Source organism: Crocodylus siamensis, chromosome 4 (assembly GCF_052110815.1).
Source record: "Crocodylus siamensis isolate JL-2025a chromosome 4, ASM5211081v1, whole genome shotgun sequence".
NCBI classification, from domain to species: domain Eukaryota; kingdom Metazoa; phylum Chordata; order Crocodylia; family Crocodylidae; genus Crocodylus; species Crocodylus siamensis.
The window spans coordinates 232326452-232342842 of NC_143398.1; the positions used below are offsets into that span (position 1 = coordinate 232326452).

Here is a 16391-nt window from a genome sequence, read left to right on the forward strand (position 1 = left end):
TTGTCCTGGCATTGTTTGTTTTGTGTCTCCCTTTCTTCGAAGGACACTGCTCTTCTTGCTGTTTGCTTCCAAATCACTAAAGAGAAGTTTGGTCCAAGAGGGGTTTGTTTTTTTTTTTTGTTCGTTTTCTTGTTCGGTCAGCAACTAATAAATTCAAGTACCAGATCGAATCTCTTGTGCACTTTAAAAAACACAAAAACAAAACAAAAAAATCCTAACAACAGCACACACAACTCTTGCTTCATTTGTGTAGCTGGAAACAAGTCTACCAGAAAAACTATTTAAGATCAACAGTTGTTTTAGGTCAGCGCTCAACAAACTTTGCCTTGTGTGGAGTCACATTTCATGTTCGCGAAGGCCGTTCTGTGCCGCTAGACTGGGCTCTACATTAGTCTCCAGTGGCATTTCATCCAAGTTGGGCTCCAGCGATTCAACACTCAGTTTTTGTGGACTGCAGTCAGGCTTGGTCTCATTCTGAAAAGTACTTAAGAAAACCTTGTTATTGGGCCTTGTAGAAGAATTGCGTTTTGACGACATGAAGATCAATGGACGCATAGAGCGGGCGCTGCTGGCTCTGGAATTCAAATGGGCTCGCAGGAGCTTTTGTTTGTTGGCATGCTCGACCGTCAGATGACAGCGGAGGACCTGCAGAAACACATCCCGGAACTGCTGAGAAGAGATGTTGTACAGGAGCGGGTTGACTACAGAACTGAAGTAAAAGAAAGCGTCAGCAATGGGGAGAAGGGTGATGTACGCTCTGAAGTAGGGTATCGTCCAGTCTTGTTTGGGCTTAACAGCGGCCATGATCCTCCGAATCTGGTTTGGCATCCAACATATTGCCAGAGTTGCAACAATCAGTCCTGTGAGCAAAAGGAAGAGAGAGCGCGCATGTGAAACAAATCATAAAAATATTTAGCCTCTCAGTTCTGCACTTACTGGTTAGTAAATGGTACTAATTTTTCAATGTTTTGCTTGACAGCTTTTTCTGCCACTTGCATTTTTTTTTTTTTTTTTAAAGTGTTACAAGGTCATTACAGCATATGCTTCAAAGAAGACGTGTGATATTTAGGTAGTGTTTATTTGTACCTGTTGATACTCAGTTAATTTTACAAGTGTTCTTTCCGTCATATTTGCATCTCTGGAAAGAATGAAATGGGTTTCTTTAAATCAGCCTGATTTTCGTGGGTTACTCCTTTCCCTCCTTTCTTTTTCTGTTTTAAAGATAGCCATATTAGACTAGGCAATACCCCAAATAAACCACGTTTTGTTTGTATTTTACAAAAATGTATGCATAATAGTATATTTGGTGTTATTTTTGGTAACTTTCCTCTTACAAAGATATTTTTCAGTAAAAGTATGTATGAATCTTTTTATGATAATTATGATGTATGTTGGGCTTTCATAAAAAATTCCAGGTGAATTCAGTTCATGAATGTAAATGGGAGGGAAAAAAAAAGTTAGCCCTGCTATGGATATGTAAATTTGAAATCATTATATAAAATGTGTTAAAAATGTGATATATGTAAATACAGATTATCAGATATAACGTGCTGCTGCATCACTATACTGTACTTCAGTTTTTAAAAGATTGGGGGAATAAATGTACATGATGGGCGTCTACAGAACCCACCCTTGTGGAGAGAGATTAAGTAGAGAAACAGCGACCATGAAGGCTCATCGAGAACAGTTGTGCAGGCAGATATGCATCCAAAGACTGGAGGGTTTTATTCACTCTCTGGCAGAAGATGAGGCAAGGTGGCACCTTGGAAACTAACTGGCATCTGACAAAGCAGGTTGCTCCCAAGTCAAGCGCAGGCCTCTCTAAACCAGTTGGCCATGCTGCCCTACTTTCTGCCTGCCTTAAGGCTAGCAGCTAAACACCTCTCGCTCTCTAGTAAGTACAAGAAGCTATGCAATTTGAAGCTACTGGATGGAAACAAGTGACAGAAAATTTCCCCTAAATATCCTCCCAGAAAAATATCTATTCTTTAAACAATAATTCTAACGTTCACGTTTTCCACTTACGTTCCTTTGGCCTTCCCCTGGCTTTGCAGCGAAGCTGCCTTTTGTATAGCACCTAGTGCAGTGGCGGGCAATTATTTCAAGCGGAGGGCTGCTCACTGAGTTGGATAAAATGGCCTGGTGGCTCAGATCTGGCCCGCGGGCCGCCTTTTGCCCACCCCTGACTTAGCGGTAGGATCATACATCCTTCTCCCCTTACAGTTAGATCTGCAGAAACAGTCTAAGGAAGCGGTGGTGCACAGCTACATGTTCGGACCAGATTTTTGCTACTTTTATAGCTTCTCTGAAATCTTCTCTTTGAACAGAATCACAACATATTCTGGTTATTCCTGTCCTTGCCCGAATAGCTTTGGCTTCATATCTACTTGCTATTCCCAAATATATAGAAATCAAATAAATTGAAAGGAAAAGGATAAAATCCTATTGGGAAGACCTAGAAATCTAAGACAGCATGTTAGATAACATTTTCTCATTTGAAAGCCAATATTTTACTGGATTTAAAAAAAATGACTTAAAAAGAAGGGAGATTTCTGCCACTAAGAAGCTGCAAAGGACTTAAAAAACAAAACCGTCTGTGTCAAAGTTTAAAGGAACTGCAATTTTCACATTTTATATCGACTTTCCTGAGTCTTTATACAAAGAGTGAATCGTTTTCTTAAAGGAGAGCAATTGCCATTAGGTTTTCAGAAGGGCTTTCAAAGATTTCTTTGTTTGTTGAGCCATGCGCACCAAATAGAGACCTCCCTTTTGACCAGTTGTTTCCCAGCACATTTGAAGGAAATTTAATTTTAGAAGACATCATGCCTTGAGAAAAGGAGCATCAGATATCTGTTTGACCAACAGGTAAGTGACCAAAATGAGTCGGGGCAACTTCATCTAGTCTACTTTCCCCTTGTACGACTCTTCTTTCTGCCGTCTTGTCCCCTCCTGGATCTCTAACACCTGTGCCGCCTTTTGCTACTCACTTCTTCAAATATTACCTGTTGCATCTGTCCTGACAAATTTTGTGCTGTGGAGATGAACATTTCTAGACTTCAGTGCTTTTCCTCACTGTCAGGACAGTGAGCACACAACACCAGAAAGGCTTGGCAGTAAAGAGCACTAAGGGCAGAAGGTGGGAGGCAGGGGGGGTCTCCAAGGTAAGGAATAAGGACTCTTCTGATGGATAATACCAGCAGCCTTCAGAAGACAGCACGAGTCCGTGACCGGGTTGAATGCTGCATTCTGCAAGCTAGAAGCCCTTGTCACTATAGCATCTTGCAATCAAATTCTTACCACACCACAACAAATCGCTTTCGTTTCAAGCAAGCTGTATTATTCTACTGCTACTACTAAAAGTGGAAAGGCATTTTGCATTGCTTACTTGATAAAATCCCCATAAAGAAAGGAAGAGGAGGAGATCCAACGGTGAAAAATATTTTGAAACCAAACGGTAATTTAGTGCCATCGTCAAGTATAAACATGCTGGGAAGCTTCTAATTTTTATCATGCATCTGACTGGTTGGACGCTGCCCTTTATTTTGAATCCTTACTGCCAAGTGTTTTAACATTCCTCCTTACGTTCTTTCTGTTCTGGGGAATTGACCATTTGGTCGCGTGTACAGCAGGTGAAAAATGACCTGCTTGTGCCCTTGTGTAGCATCACGGAGGTTAGACTTGCAGGAGAAAAAAGCAGCCCGTCTCTAAACTTTGTCATTTTTATCAGGATAAGTAATTATTCATTTTTACACTTGAAAAAAGAAATAAGCATACTGTTTTCGGAGTGCACTTCACGAACAGCCACAGACAAAATAATCGCTGTTTCTTTTAATTGTTTATATTTGACTTAAACACCCAGTTACTTCATACCACCAAGAGAAAGCTTTAAATCCTCATTCAGGTCTTCGTATAAAATGTAGTGTTTTGACCGAGTTACTGTTGCAATTGATTTCATCTTGTACACCAGCCCCAGGGGGAAAGTCTATAAAGTTTTAGTATTTTCTATGTAAATGTGCAGAATTAACTTAAATTTGTGTATGAACTTAAATGATGATCAGTTAAGTGAATGTTCGAACAAACTGGGTTAGACCAGAATTGATGCATCATTTCCCTAGAACTGATACATGCAGGTCAGCTACCTGCCGTGCACGTAGCACATACAAACTGTTCTTTAACCTCTCACCCAAAACCTCTCAGCTTCGTTTTTCCTCTTGATAGCAAAACTATTAAAAGCCATTAGAAGAGGACAGAGATTCATCCTCCCCAAAAGCCGTGTTGCTTAAGACTCAAGTAATGCAAGTGTCTAAACCCAGCACTGGTGCTTCAATTTTCCAACATTAGAAATCACCATGCTGGGTTTAGCCTTCAGGAGTGCACTAAAGCCAGGCAGCCAAAAGCTTGGAGGCCTCATGCTTTATCTGGTTGAATACATATTAAAAGCTGGCATGTGTTTACTAAGTAAGCCTTTTATACTTATAATTCATTTTAGCACCGACTCTGTTATTCCAGAGAGCTAAATATATATACACACATACATATATACACACACATATACATATACACACATATATACAAACACACACTTAACCCAGCACTTCAGCATCCTTGGATGACAGGCATAAACAGTTAAATGTTTAGAAACCATGCAACACCTCACTGCAACCTAAAGCAGCTCATTGTCCAGGCAAGTTCATTTTAAAATACCACTTTCCCCCCTCCCCCACATTGCACATTTTATTGTGCAAACCTTGAGCAGTACTGCCAAGTTTAAGTAATTGTTATTGTAGATTCCCAAAAGCGTTTTTATACTATTAATTCTTAATAAGTGATAAAGGATCGTTTTTGTAGTAAACAAAACCTGGTGTATAAGTGCCAATAATACAAATATGCATCACTGGCACAGGATAGAAGGAGTTTGGCAGCCCTCTCTCCCTTAACAATACTTTTTTATGACTCGGAACATTTCTCTGGGCTATGAATTAAATTCATTACTGCCTTTAGTGGGGGATTTTAAATGCATTACAGCTAGCAGCATCCGAAGCCTGGTAGAGCACGCAGGGATTTTCTACAGGTTTTGCTTGTTCCAATAACAAACAGGATGTGCCTGTACTTGATGGCTCCTTAATCTCCCCTTTCCTTTGTAATCCAAGCCTGTCATTTCCACGCTGCATCCTCGCTGCTGCCAGCCCAGCCCACAGTACCTGGGGTCCTGGCATGAAATTGTAATTAGACACCAAGATACTCCAGCAATGCCTGTTTGTTTGGTTTTGTATTTTGATGCCCATCTGTATTAACCGCTTCCACCACGGTCACTGCCGCCTCATGTACAATCTTTTTCACCCATTCCAGTTTTACTGTTCGCCCTCACTATTCGTATCGCACAGAAATTTGCTCCTAGACTGAGTCACAGTTGGCAGAAGCAAGGTTAAATCCCAAACTTTATTTTTCTGTTATTAAATTAATGGCACAAAGGAGGGTTCTCAACATCTGCTTCTAAACTGACATTTAAATGGCAATTGTCAGTGGACTATAAGCATATGGTTAGTTGAGTTATGAGTCAAGCGCAAACAGCCGCACACTGGTTCAATGGGAGAACGTTTAGCTTTTTTCTATCTTCTATATTCTCATACTTGGCCTGGTTTTATACTCCAGGGTATAATGCAACATTAGTGGTCTATACCACATTGCAATCCTGAGTTTCCCCACAACCACCAGATTAAATAACCTTTTGTAAGCAACACCCCTAGTAGAGGAAAATATTCAGGAAAATCTGAATCCAAGTAAGTTCGGCATCATGGGGACACCCCTGGTTTGATGTTTGTTATTTTCCTCTTTAAAAAAACAAGATGTCATTATTGCTTCCTTCCCCTCCCTCTATCCCCCCCACCCCGTTCCTACACTCAGAGTCCAAGTCAGCATTCATCAGTTTCCCCAGTGAAGAATTAAAAAAAAATAAAAATCCACCCAGCCAGCAATAATTGTTAACTGATCAAGACAAAAACTACCTTCCAGTTCTGGGGAGGCATAGGCTTGAGTGCCACTCCAATTTTAGGCAACTCCTCCCTTTAAAAATGGGTACTCCCAATATTCCAGGCTGGGGGGCAGGGGATAGAGAAGCAGCATCATTCAAGATACATGGGTCCGCCATATTCAGTTGGCTAAGGAAGCTGGCATACCGTCTCGATTGAGACTTTTACATTGGTTCAAGCAAGGCTTGAAAATCTACTTGTTTTCCCTTGCAGACACGGTGGTCGGAAACATCAGATGTCGCAGAATTTAATCTACACCTATCAGCAAAGAGCCATTTTCCATGGATCCCACGTGCCTGCATTGTCCATTACCTTGAAGGCCATGGAAAAAAAAAGGTTGTGAAAATACCTAGACTGAGAATTTCACGCTGGACCAAGTGCACTTCCGCCTACACTTGAGTCATAACTTGGCTAACCATATGCTTATGTGCTACAATTACTATTTAAAATGTCAGTTTACACGATGATTCTTTTACTACTGTTATTTAAGAGTCCTGAACAATGCCAAATGGATGTTGATGCTCCTTAGAAAAAGCAACAAGCACCAGGAGAGGCAGAACATGAAGCTATTTATCCACCAAAATTTCAGGAAGATGCGAGTAGCAGGGCGTTTACCTTGCAGAACTCAGGATCGCCTCTCCCCTAGGAGAGATTATTCCTCGTGCAGCAGCCAGGGAGGCTTTGGAGGCTCCTGTTCCACTTATTGTGAGAGTCAGAGCATCAACCTACCCAACCAGCAATCTGCTTTTTGCATTAGAGGCCAAAAGACATCGCTCCATTCAACCTTCCTTTGTGAGCCACTTAGCAGTAACAGGATAGCTCGCTTCAAAGAGGATGGGTACATCCTACTGCCCCTCCCTTCCCTTCCCCCACTATCTTTCATCTCCACTTCCAGCCAAAGGTTTTTTGAGGTTTAATTGTTTGGCTAGGACATCTCCAATCAATTTAACAAGACACAATTGAACTGCAGGCATACTCCTTTGAAAGCACTCGGTGTCTATCACTATCAGACTCGTACAGTTGTTAACGGGAGCAGAACTAGTTTATCCGCTATGCCAGTTTCTCCGTCACGAGCCCGACACAAAGCCAGCTCGCTATGTACCACTGTGGAGAGGAGGGCTCAGAAGAGGACCTGGTAACCAGAATTAGTTACGAAGCTGCCGTGCACTTATGTAGGAGGAGGATCATCTCTGATTTGTATTCTTAGTTTACTCCTCTTCAGGTTAGGGGAATGTGGATTAAATGCTGGAAGCGTGGCTTAAATTGTGGAAACTACAAATGGTGGAATAAGAGCAAGTAATCCCCTTGAAAGGGGCTCCAGTCCAGAACTGCTTCCATGCAAGTTATATTGTGAATGCCAAGAAAATCAGCCTAAGGCACAGAGAGTGGCAAGGATCAAATCAACTTTCCTAGGACACGAGGGATTTAGTTACCACGATGCCCACTCTTGCAGTGCTGCCACCTAATGGAAACCACAGCTTGGAATTAGATTAGGAGTTGGCAGCCTGCAGCCCATGAAGCCATTTACAGACGTGGGGCTTCAGCAGCAGTCACCCACCACAGAGAGGAGCAGCGGGGCAGAGTTAATGACCAGTTTCCTCATAAAACAAGAAGAATTAAGCACCCATGAAAGGCATTCACAGACGTCAGCACACTGAGCATGGAGACATCCACCTCTGCTCAGGAGTCACCACCAAAAATAAATTCACCTGCAGTCAGTCGCTCATACCCAGCCAGTCCATTTCCTCAAAGACAAAAAAAGACAGACAGACAAACAGATACCCTCTTGCCATCTTGTTATAGCCATTTGAAGGCAGTCAAAGTGAGAGTGCCCTGTGCACTGGATTATTGGTTATTGTGGCGAGTCGTGCTCTTTTGCTGAAGATGAAACTTAGTATAAACTCTTCCCCCATTAGTCCCCAAACCAACCAACCAGCGTTGGTCAAACTGCCACGCTCTCTTTGGAATATATCAAATGGAATAGCGGCAGGAGGGAGAAAGCCAATCCCCTCAATGGCCTGAGGGTTGCCGGACTTTGTTATGATGCGAGAGGAATGGATTCAATTTCCTTGATCAGCCGGACTTGAAAACCTGCCCTCCACTTCTCCCATGAGTGCCCTAGCTCCTGTGTATAAGATGCAGCTAGCTGCGAAAGCATCTTGTGCTTGGCCGCCTGTTGCAAGAGGCTTATCTACTGCTCTGCGGAGGCCTGCTGAATTAGCCCCCCTGCAGACAAGAGGCCTTGGCTGGGATTGAGCAGCTCAGCAGGACACGCACATCAGCAGAGAAACTTAGATGGCCACAGCAGCCTGGGCAACTGAACAGGGGCTTGAGTATTTCTATGGTGCTTAGAGTTGCATTTAAAGTCTGTTCATAGATGTAGTGTCTACTTCTAGTCCTGCATGCATGCACCTTTTTCACCAGGGGGGAGGAGGGGGGTGAAGTGAAGGAGACAGATGCAGACAAACACAAACAATTCCTCTCTACCATACCAACTTGCTGCCCTCGGGACAATGGCCATACAGTCTTGGACTGCAATATGAAAAGTATCAGAAGCAGTCAGACATATACCCATCACGCAGCATGCAGAGAAAAGATTGCTGGGAGAGACAGGCAGGAGAAAGCTTCAAATGCAAGGATCCCAACCAGTGGGCCAGTGTCAATACCGGACACTGAGGTGTGTCGTTTTGTGGGTGCGACTCAAGACCTTGTCTGAGAATCAAAAGCCTCTCAATTCTGCCTTCTACATTGAGTCGGCATCTGTTCAGTGCACTGTTAAACACACGTCTACATAGTTACCACAAAACACCATTAGGAAGCTGTGGAAACTATGCAGTTAACTTTACCTTTCCCAATAAATTAGTAACCCAATCCCCCACTCAGTGCTCCAAGTGCCATAAACATCGATAGGATTTTTGCTTGAATGAGGACTGCAAGATTATGCTCCATGTCCAGAATAAAAAGTACCTGGAAACATCAAAACGTGGGAAGAATTGTAATACAAACCCACCCTGCCTGCCCCTCACCTACATGCAAACCTTTGCTGAAGGACAAGATTATAATAATTATAAGCAGATATCGATGTATGTGGAGGTGAATGTAAAACTGTATTAACCTGAGAGATAAATATTGACTCTGCTTTGTCTGTGTCAATATTTAGTTCAGGGGACAATACATTTTGATGTTCACTGAAACAGTCAATATATGTGTTGCTACATACATTTTGTGTGAGTGCCAATTATTTAGCAGATCTTTTTCTTATAGCACCACCTTTCCGAATCTCAAGTCTTTTCTTTAAAAACCTGTGTTTCAAAGGGGAAGGAAGCTACAGTTTAATCCAAACCTGGGCGCTGACTATAGAAGTGACAGTGAGGGAGTGCCTCTTTTAATGGTTCCCATATTAAGTCTGCTCCATTCAACAGCCAGCTGTGCAAATTCAATTTGGAGGATGAAAGCACAGTTAACAGCCAACCCAGCCGACATCTTCAGCACACAGAAGATAGTCTGCAAGCCAAGGTCTGTCCACTTTGACAGTCAATTATTCACTTTTTTTTTTTTTTTTTTTTGCATTTGCACGGGTAGAACAAAAAGTGATCAAAAGGTAACGAACAGTTAATTGAATATGGAAAGGCCACATCAAATCCAGCTTCTCTTGCTGTTGCTGGCTCTGCAGAGGTAACAGGGCTAAAAAAAAAAAAAAAGTGGCAGTCATACTTACATCACTAACACAAGCAGATATGTTTGAATGCACACAGTGAGCAACTGTGAGCAAGCAGCTGTCCTTTTTAAACAGTGGCTCAGAATAGAAATGAAGCCATTAAGGAAATTTTAATACCTCTAATCAATTAGCATTGTTCCAGGCCACATGATTCTTTCCTTCAGTAAACCATTTAAAGTGGCTCCTAATGGGTCTGATCCCACCAGCAGCCTCCTCTGAAGCTGTGAGTACCATTAACTCCCAAAGCCTTCAGAGGAAGTTGGATGCATTTATCACCTTGCAGGTTACCTTCCCGTATGCCTGAGAGTTAAATCATCCCTAATACCACCAGAACGGAGTGCTTTGACATTGCGCAGTTTGATACTCGAAGTAAAAATAACATAGCCTTAATGAAGGAATCACAGTGCCAGGAAAAGAGCGCAGTAGCTATTAAATATTTATATTATGGCAGAACTAGCAGCCAAATTATAATCAGAGCCCCATTGGACTAGGTACCATAAGAACAGCCATAGGGTAACTGCTCAAGAAGCTAAATTTAAAAACTAAAGTTGTTCATATATACTCCTGCATGCGCGTGTGAGAGAGAGATGAATTGTATACATTATAAAGCTGCGCGCCTTTCGGTGCAAATTGTGTTGAGCATTATACAAATGCCCTATGCATTTAAAGAATGGCGACAATGTTAAGGCCTTCAGGGGTTTACACATTCAATATAAGGGATCCGGACATTGGTCAAGTGTACTGAAAACCAATGATGTTTGGTCTTACAAAGCCGTCAGGGGGTTTCTGTCTCTCAGCACAGCTAATGAGAGACAACTGCAAAGTTTTAATAAATAAATACATCACTGGTGTTCAACAACAAGTTGCCTCTTTCCCAGTTAGGGAAGCTACTAATGGTTTCAATAAATCATAGATTTAATGGAATTAGTGCAGTCTTCTTGCAAATTGCATTTTTAATGCTTTTGGCAGTTCCTCTCTCAAAACAGCCATACATCTAGTGTAGAGTACCAACAACCTTGGATTTATGTTTATGCTTTTTAAAATGTTTCACGGGTGATTGCAGTAGCAAGTGCCGGTGAGAGCGAAAGTTGCAGTGCCAGGTCTGGGTACAAGCTTCCCCACATAAAAAGCTGCAAACACACCCCAAATGGCAAAAAAAAAAAAAGCTTGAGCTTTTGCCCTCAGAAGACCTGCATAAGACCATTGTCTTCCCTGTGTCCCCATCTCCTAGACCAGGCAGTCAGCAGGAGTTTACTGGTGGCAAACCTGCTTTGTCAGGAGGCTGCCAAGTGTTGGATCAAGCCGATGACCATTAAACAGAATGCAAATGTTTCTCCCCACTTGTTTCCTCTCTTACTAAAAAGTTGTGTCTCCAAATCCTGACAGGCAGAAAAGTGCTGCTGAAGATAGTGTTGCATGGCCACTGGTGGCTGAAACGGATGACAGCGGCAAAGACGGCAGAAGAAAGCAAGCTACTCGGAGTTGTTAGCTATTTTTTGCTTCTTCAGTAACAGCAGCAGCAATCTCCAGCAGACGTTACTGCCAAAAAAACTAAATGACAGGCTTCCAGAAAACAAACAAACACACACTTTCATCAACTGTTTTTGTGCTTGATAATTTTTGCAGAGTTCCCTCCGACTGCATGGTGGCGAGGGGAATGTGCGAGATCAGCTATAAGGTGTAAAGAAAAGCTTAAGAAGCTCTTCATTTAGCCTAACCAAAATTTAGGGTCATATCAAGGAATCGGCATGTCAACCTCACCAACACCTCTTCTTTGTGAATTACAGGGAACGTGTTTCATAGTGGAGGACCCCATTGGGTTATTCAAACAGAAAATTGCTTCTAGGGATCATTGCACATGCACCATCAATGGCACCTCCCATGCCCCTGAAGAGAGAAAGCTACTAATTTGTTCTCGCTTTGCACTGGCACTTACCAACCTTCAACTGTTGAGGCAGAGAAATATTGTATTTATTTGAAATGGTCAGAGGACATAACGATGCCGAATATGATTAGTCAAGAAAATTTACTTCTTTGCAATTTAAAATGGCTAACAATCTCCTTCCATTTTTAAAGTGGGACAAGTTTAGCTTTTCAAGCACTCTTAAAAATGCAATCATTCCAGTGTAAACATTAGTACAACTATTTTCAATTCCTAGAATTTCTCCCCATTTGCTTCCATCCGTGGCTTAGTCAAGAAAACTGCATGGCAGAGATATGATTACTGAATAAGCACAGTAAATTTTCAATATGTATGGATTATTAGGGATGGTGAACTTCCAGATGAAGAACTTTTATTTTACTTACAATAACTTTTAAGCAAATGGTCTCCGCAAGTGATACATAGTTCCATTCACGTGTGTTTATAGAGAGAGTTTCTCTCATATATTACTTGTGGAGATGGTTTAAATTATTGTAAGCACTTAACTCAAATATGAAAGATAGGGAAGCTGCCTTTTAAAGTATCCCTCCTATAACTCATTCTAAAAAAAAAATGAAACTTACATTTATCTACATTTCTTCCCTATTAAGATGGAAATGGAACCGTAGATGTCTAACTAAAGTGCTTCTAGCTTGAAATCTTATATTCAGTACACTGCAACCATTCATGATGCTCATCATTGGACCGTTATTCATTTGAAGCATGTACATATCTATTGATTTCTTCCCCACCACATCAAGGACATGTCAATACTTTATGAACGAGGCTATAAGTACTGGGGTCTGGGGAGGAAAACTGACTGGTAATTTACTTTTCCTAGATCTTTCTCCCTTTCAAAATACAATGCCAAATTAGTGACACCAAAGAGATGGAAGTCTCGCTTTCCATGCAGCAGCACAGCCTTCCAACTTCCCATGCCAGCAAATCCCATCCAGTCTGGAGGGACCGCACCTCAGTAAATGAGAAAGTAATTCATCTCCAAGACAGTTCAGTTTCCAGAGACAAGAAGTCTTGTGGGTGGCATCTTTTACTGGACCACCTGAACGGTTGGAAGAGACATGGGTAAGCTTTTGGGTGTCACAGCACCTTTCCTTAGACCTCTAGGTGAGAAACAGATGCAGCAGAGTTCAGTAGCAGAGGGAACCATATCTTGTGTAAAACTCCATATGTAAACCATGGAGTTGGTCCAATAAAAGCACCCACAAGAATTGCCTCTCGCATGCTTCCTGGACCATCACTGCAACACCACCTCAACACTACCAATTTGGTATTTAGCTGTTTAGTCAGACAAGCAAGAAAGATGAAAAATGAATAGGGTGTTTGATGTGGATAGCTGTTCAGTTTGGTCCTGGACATGCAGCCCTTTCATTTCACATAAACGGCTAAGCTACCATTAGACAGTAATGACTTAAACAGCGACTTGGGTCCTGTTTGAATCAATAGAAAACTCTTCTGTTTAGGCTCACCACCCTACTTAGAATTCAGAATCTCATCATTGGGGTTTTGAGTCATCCTCTCCCAATCATTATAAGGAATTGATGAAAACATGCTAATCTAATTGAATTTCAAGTTGCCTTTTTATTAAAAAAAATTACATTTTCATATTCAGTTAATATAGTCGTTAAATAAGACTGGAGTGCAAAGTGCAATCAATACATTTTACACCCATTCCTCTTTGAGAATTCTATATGTCCCGGTGCTCAAAGAGAGATTGGCATTTCTAATGTATGGATCACCATCATTTTTTTTTTTAAATGAAGGGGAAAAAACGGTATTTTAAAAATGTTACTACAGGCATAAAACTTGAAGGGGTGAAGGGGGGGGAGGGAAAACGGAAAGTCTAGTTTTTATTGATGATTCTCCCCTGCAGAACAATTCCCTTGGAATGGTTGTCTGATTTCCTTTACAAAGAATGAAGACTTGTTTTTTCTCCGTGCTGGAAAAACACTGAAAAGGACTTTTTCCATACAAATCTCATTTAAATTCAGAGTTTCAAACCAGCACACACACAATTTGGAAGTTTTTAAGTTACAAAATTAGCCATTGCTGCATTAGACAGCTGTACCAGGAGTCTCATGTATTGCGAGCCAGTAAGAGAATTCATTGAGCAATCAGCAGCCGAATACAAAACACAGAGGGGGAAAATATTAGATCAGCAGATATAAGAGATACTGAAGAGCTCTGCCAGAAAGACAAACCCAAGCTATATTTTATATGGAACCAATTGTCATCGTGTGAATCAGCAAGGCTCTTCCAGAAGTGAAAAGATATTATCAGGTGCCAAAGATAGGCTTTTGTATTGAAAACTTAGATGAAGAAAACTTACTGCTCTGTAGCTAACAAGTTGAAAATGAAATTATTGGGACACGATAGCAAAAACATGACTGCCAGCTGATTTTCAAAAGGGGCAATGAGAGATTACGTGCAGCAGTCTGAGTGAGAAGCAAACTCCACAGAAGTTATAAGCAGCCATCTGAATGCGTGCATCAGAATCCAGACGCAACATCTACCGAGGGGAAGAGAGTAAAATAATGAATTAGGGTAGTCAAACTACAGATAAAAACAATCAAGTATGTTGACTAAATTTTGGAATTATAAGTGTGACTTTAGGGCTTCTCCCAGCTCTTTCACTGAGCTGCCAAGACTAAGAAAAGCATTTAGCATGTAGGTGCCTCTGTAATATAGAGGTAACAAGGAATCCACAGTATTGAGAATTTTATTTCAAAGTAATGTTAAAAAGAGTGCTTGGTGTAGCACTCGCATTCCTTCTCAAAGTGCAACGTCTAGATCTACGTAGGACAGGGGCTGGCAATATTTTTGGACGGAGTGCTGAAAACACCCACAAACTTGGCTTGTAAGATGTTGGCGTGCCAAGGGTGGACAGTGGGGGAGCTACAAGGGGCCTGAACCTTGTTGTGGCAGTGGAGCCCCCACCCCCCTTCCCTGCCATCTGCCCCGTGCCAAGCAAAATGCCTTCACGTACTGCACTCTTGCACCCATGCCAGGGGTTGCCTTCCATAGAAACCTTACATGGCTGCCAAGAAAGAGATGCTCCCTTTTGCAAAATATCTTTGAAAACGCATCTGTTGTGTCCACAAATTAGAGCTGTAAAGAATGTGGGATTTGCACTGGGGTGCGTCAGTGCTCCTGCTTGGACTAAAAGCCAGAGGTTCCTGGTTAAAGGATTTGCCCTTCTGCTCGGGGTCAGACTGATCGCCATATTTGGGGTCAGGAGGGAATTTTCTCTCATGGTCAGATTGGTATGACCTGCAGGGGCTTTTGCCTTCCTCTGCAGCGGGGGGTAGGGGGGGGTGCTTCTTCCTGGGATCTTTTGAGCATATATTAGCAATCTTTACACAATCAGGACATGAGCTGTCATGTCCCCCTCCCATCCCCACCCCGCCCCGATTCACCTCTGGCAGGTTAGGGTGTTGTCAAGTTGACTGCATAGTTTCACTAAGAGATTATGGATTTCTATAGGATAGTTTGGATAGGGATGATCCTGCCTCAGGCAGAGGACTGGACCAGTGGAGTTCCCTTCCCAACCTGCTTCTCTACAATTTGCTCATGTACTCAGTGGTCTGCGACAATCAGTTCATGAACCCAGATGCCTTCTGTGCCCCAGCGTCAATAGAGACTATATCATCACTGGACCAAATAATCAGGATTAAAACATCCGAGGTTCATTTAGCTGCACCTTCACCGATATGCTGTCACCAGCTTACGGGGCCTCCTGTTTGCATCAGTCAAGACTGGGCAATCCCTACGTGACGGACCAAATGAACACGGCTCCGACATCAGCTGCAGAAACGCACAACAGCCTGCGGCAGAGCGCTTCGGCTTCCCTGGACGCTGCATCGCTGACCTGAGAGTGGCTATTCTCAGGCAACAAACTTGAAGAAACAGATTTGAACGGGAAATTGCAGAATGAGAAATCATCCACAGACTGGATTGTGCTAAGTACGGTTTAAACAGGACTGTGTATTTTTATTCCATTACCTGAATCATCTGCTTTTATACTCCTTTCTTCCTATGCATTTACTGCTTGCTTGTTTGCCTCTCCCATCACTGTCCCCACTCCTTTCCCCTTCCCTTGTCTTTTGCAATATAATTTCTCTCTTCTTTTTTATACTCTGCCTTCTGTAATCCTTTCGCAGCATCTGATGAAGTGAGCTTCAGCTCAGAAAGGCTTGTTGGTTAGTCTGTGACAGTGGTTCTCAACCTTTTTAGACTTGAAGCACCCCTGGATAGACTCGAGGCACCCCTCAGAAAATGCTGGCTCTCAGCTTTCACTGTTGGACTGAAGAAAAATACAGCAGTTTTTCTGTTGCAGATAACTCGGGAAGATCACAACTATGGATTTCTATTCAAAACCCCTGGCTTTATCCTCATGAATTATGCTTGCAAACCGAACAGTGCTAATGTAAGGTGGGACCCGCGGCACCCCTGAAAGGACCTCAAGGCACCATGGCTGAAAATCACTGGTCCATAAGGTGCAAACCTACCCTTCCTTCTGCTCGACTTCACACTCACATGGCTAACTATGTCCCTCCTGAAGTTTGCTTAAGAGAAGAAACACGTGACAAAGCCACGCAGTTCTTCAGTGCAATCCTGCTTAATCCCATTTCCTTGACCAGCGCCAGGATCAAGCCAGCTCCACAGGACCGAGCCAGGGACCTCACAGCCAGCACTCAACCCCAAG

The 16391-nt window shown here is 42.3% G+C and overlaps 1 protein-coding gene across 1 annotated transcript in view; it reads right to left on the bottom strand.

The window, feature by feature from the left end:
* Positions 1 to 322: 322 nt before the first annotated feature.
* The window catches only part of GPR39 (G protein-coupled receptor 39), a 124372-nt gene continuing 108303 nt past the window's right edge, over positions 323 to 16391 (bottom strand). The window contains exon 2 of the mRNA XM_090045890.1: positions 323 to 860. Coding sequence (XP_089902016.1) covers positions 337 to 860 — 524 coding nt within the window. The 3' untranslated portion in view covers positions 323 to 336. The remainder of the gene's footprint in view (positions 861 to 16391) is intronic.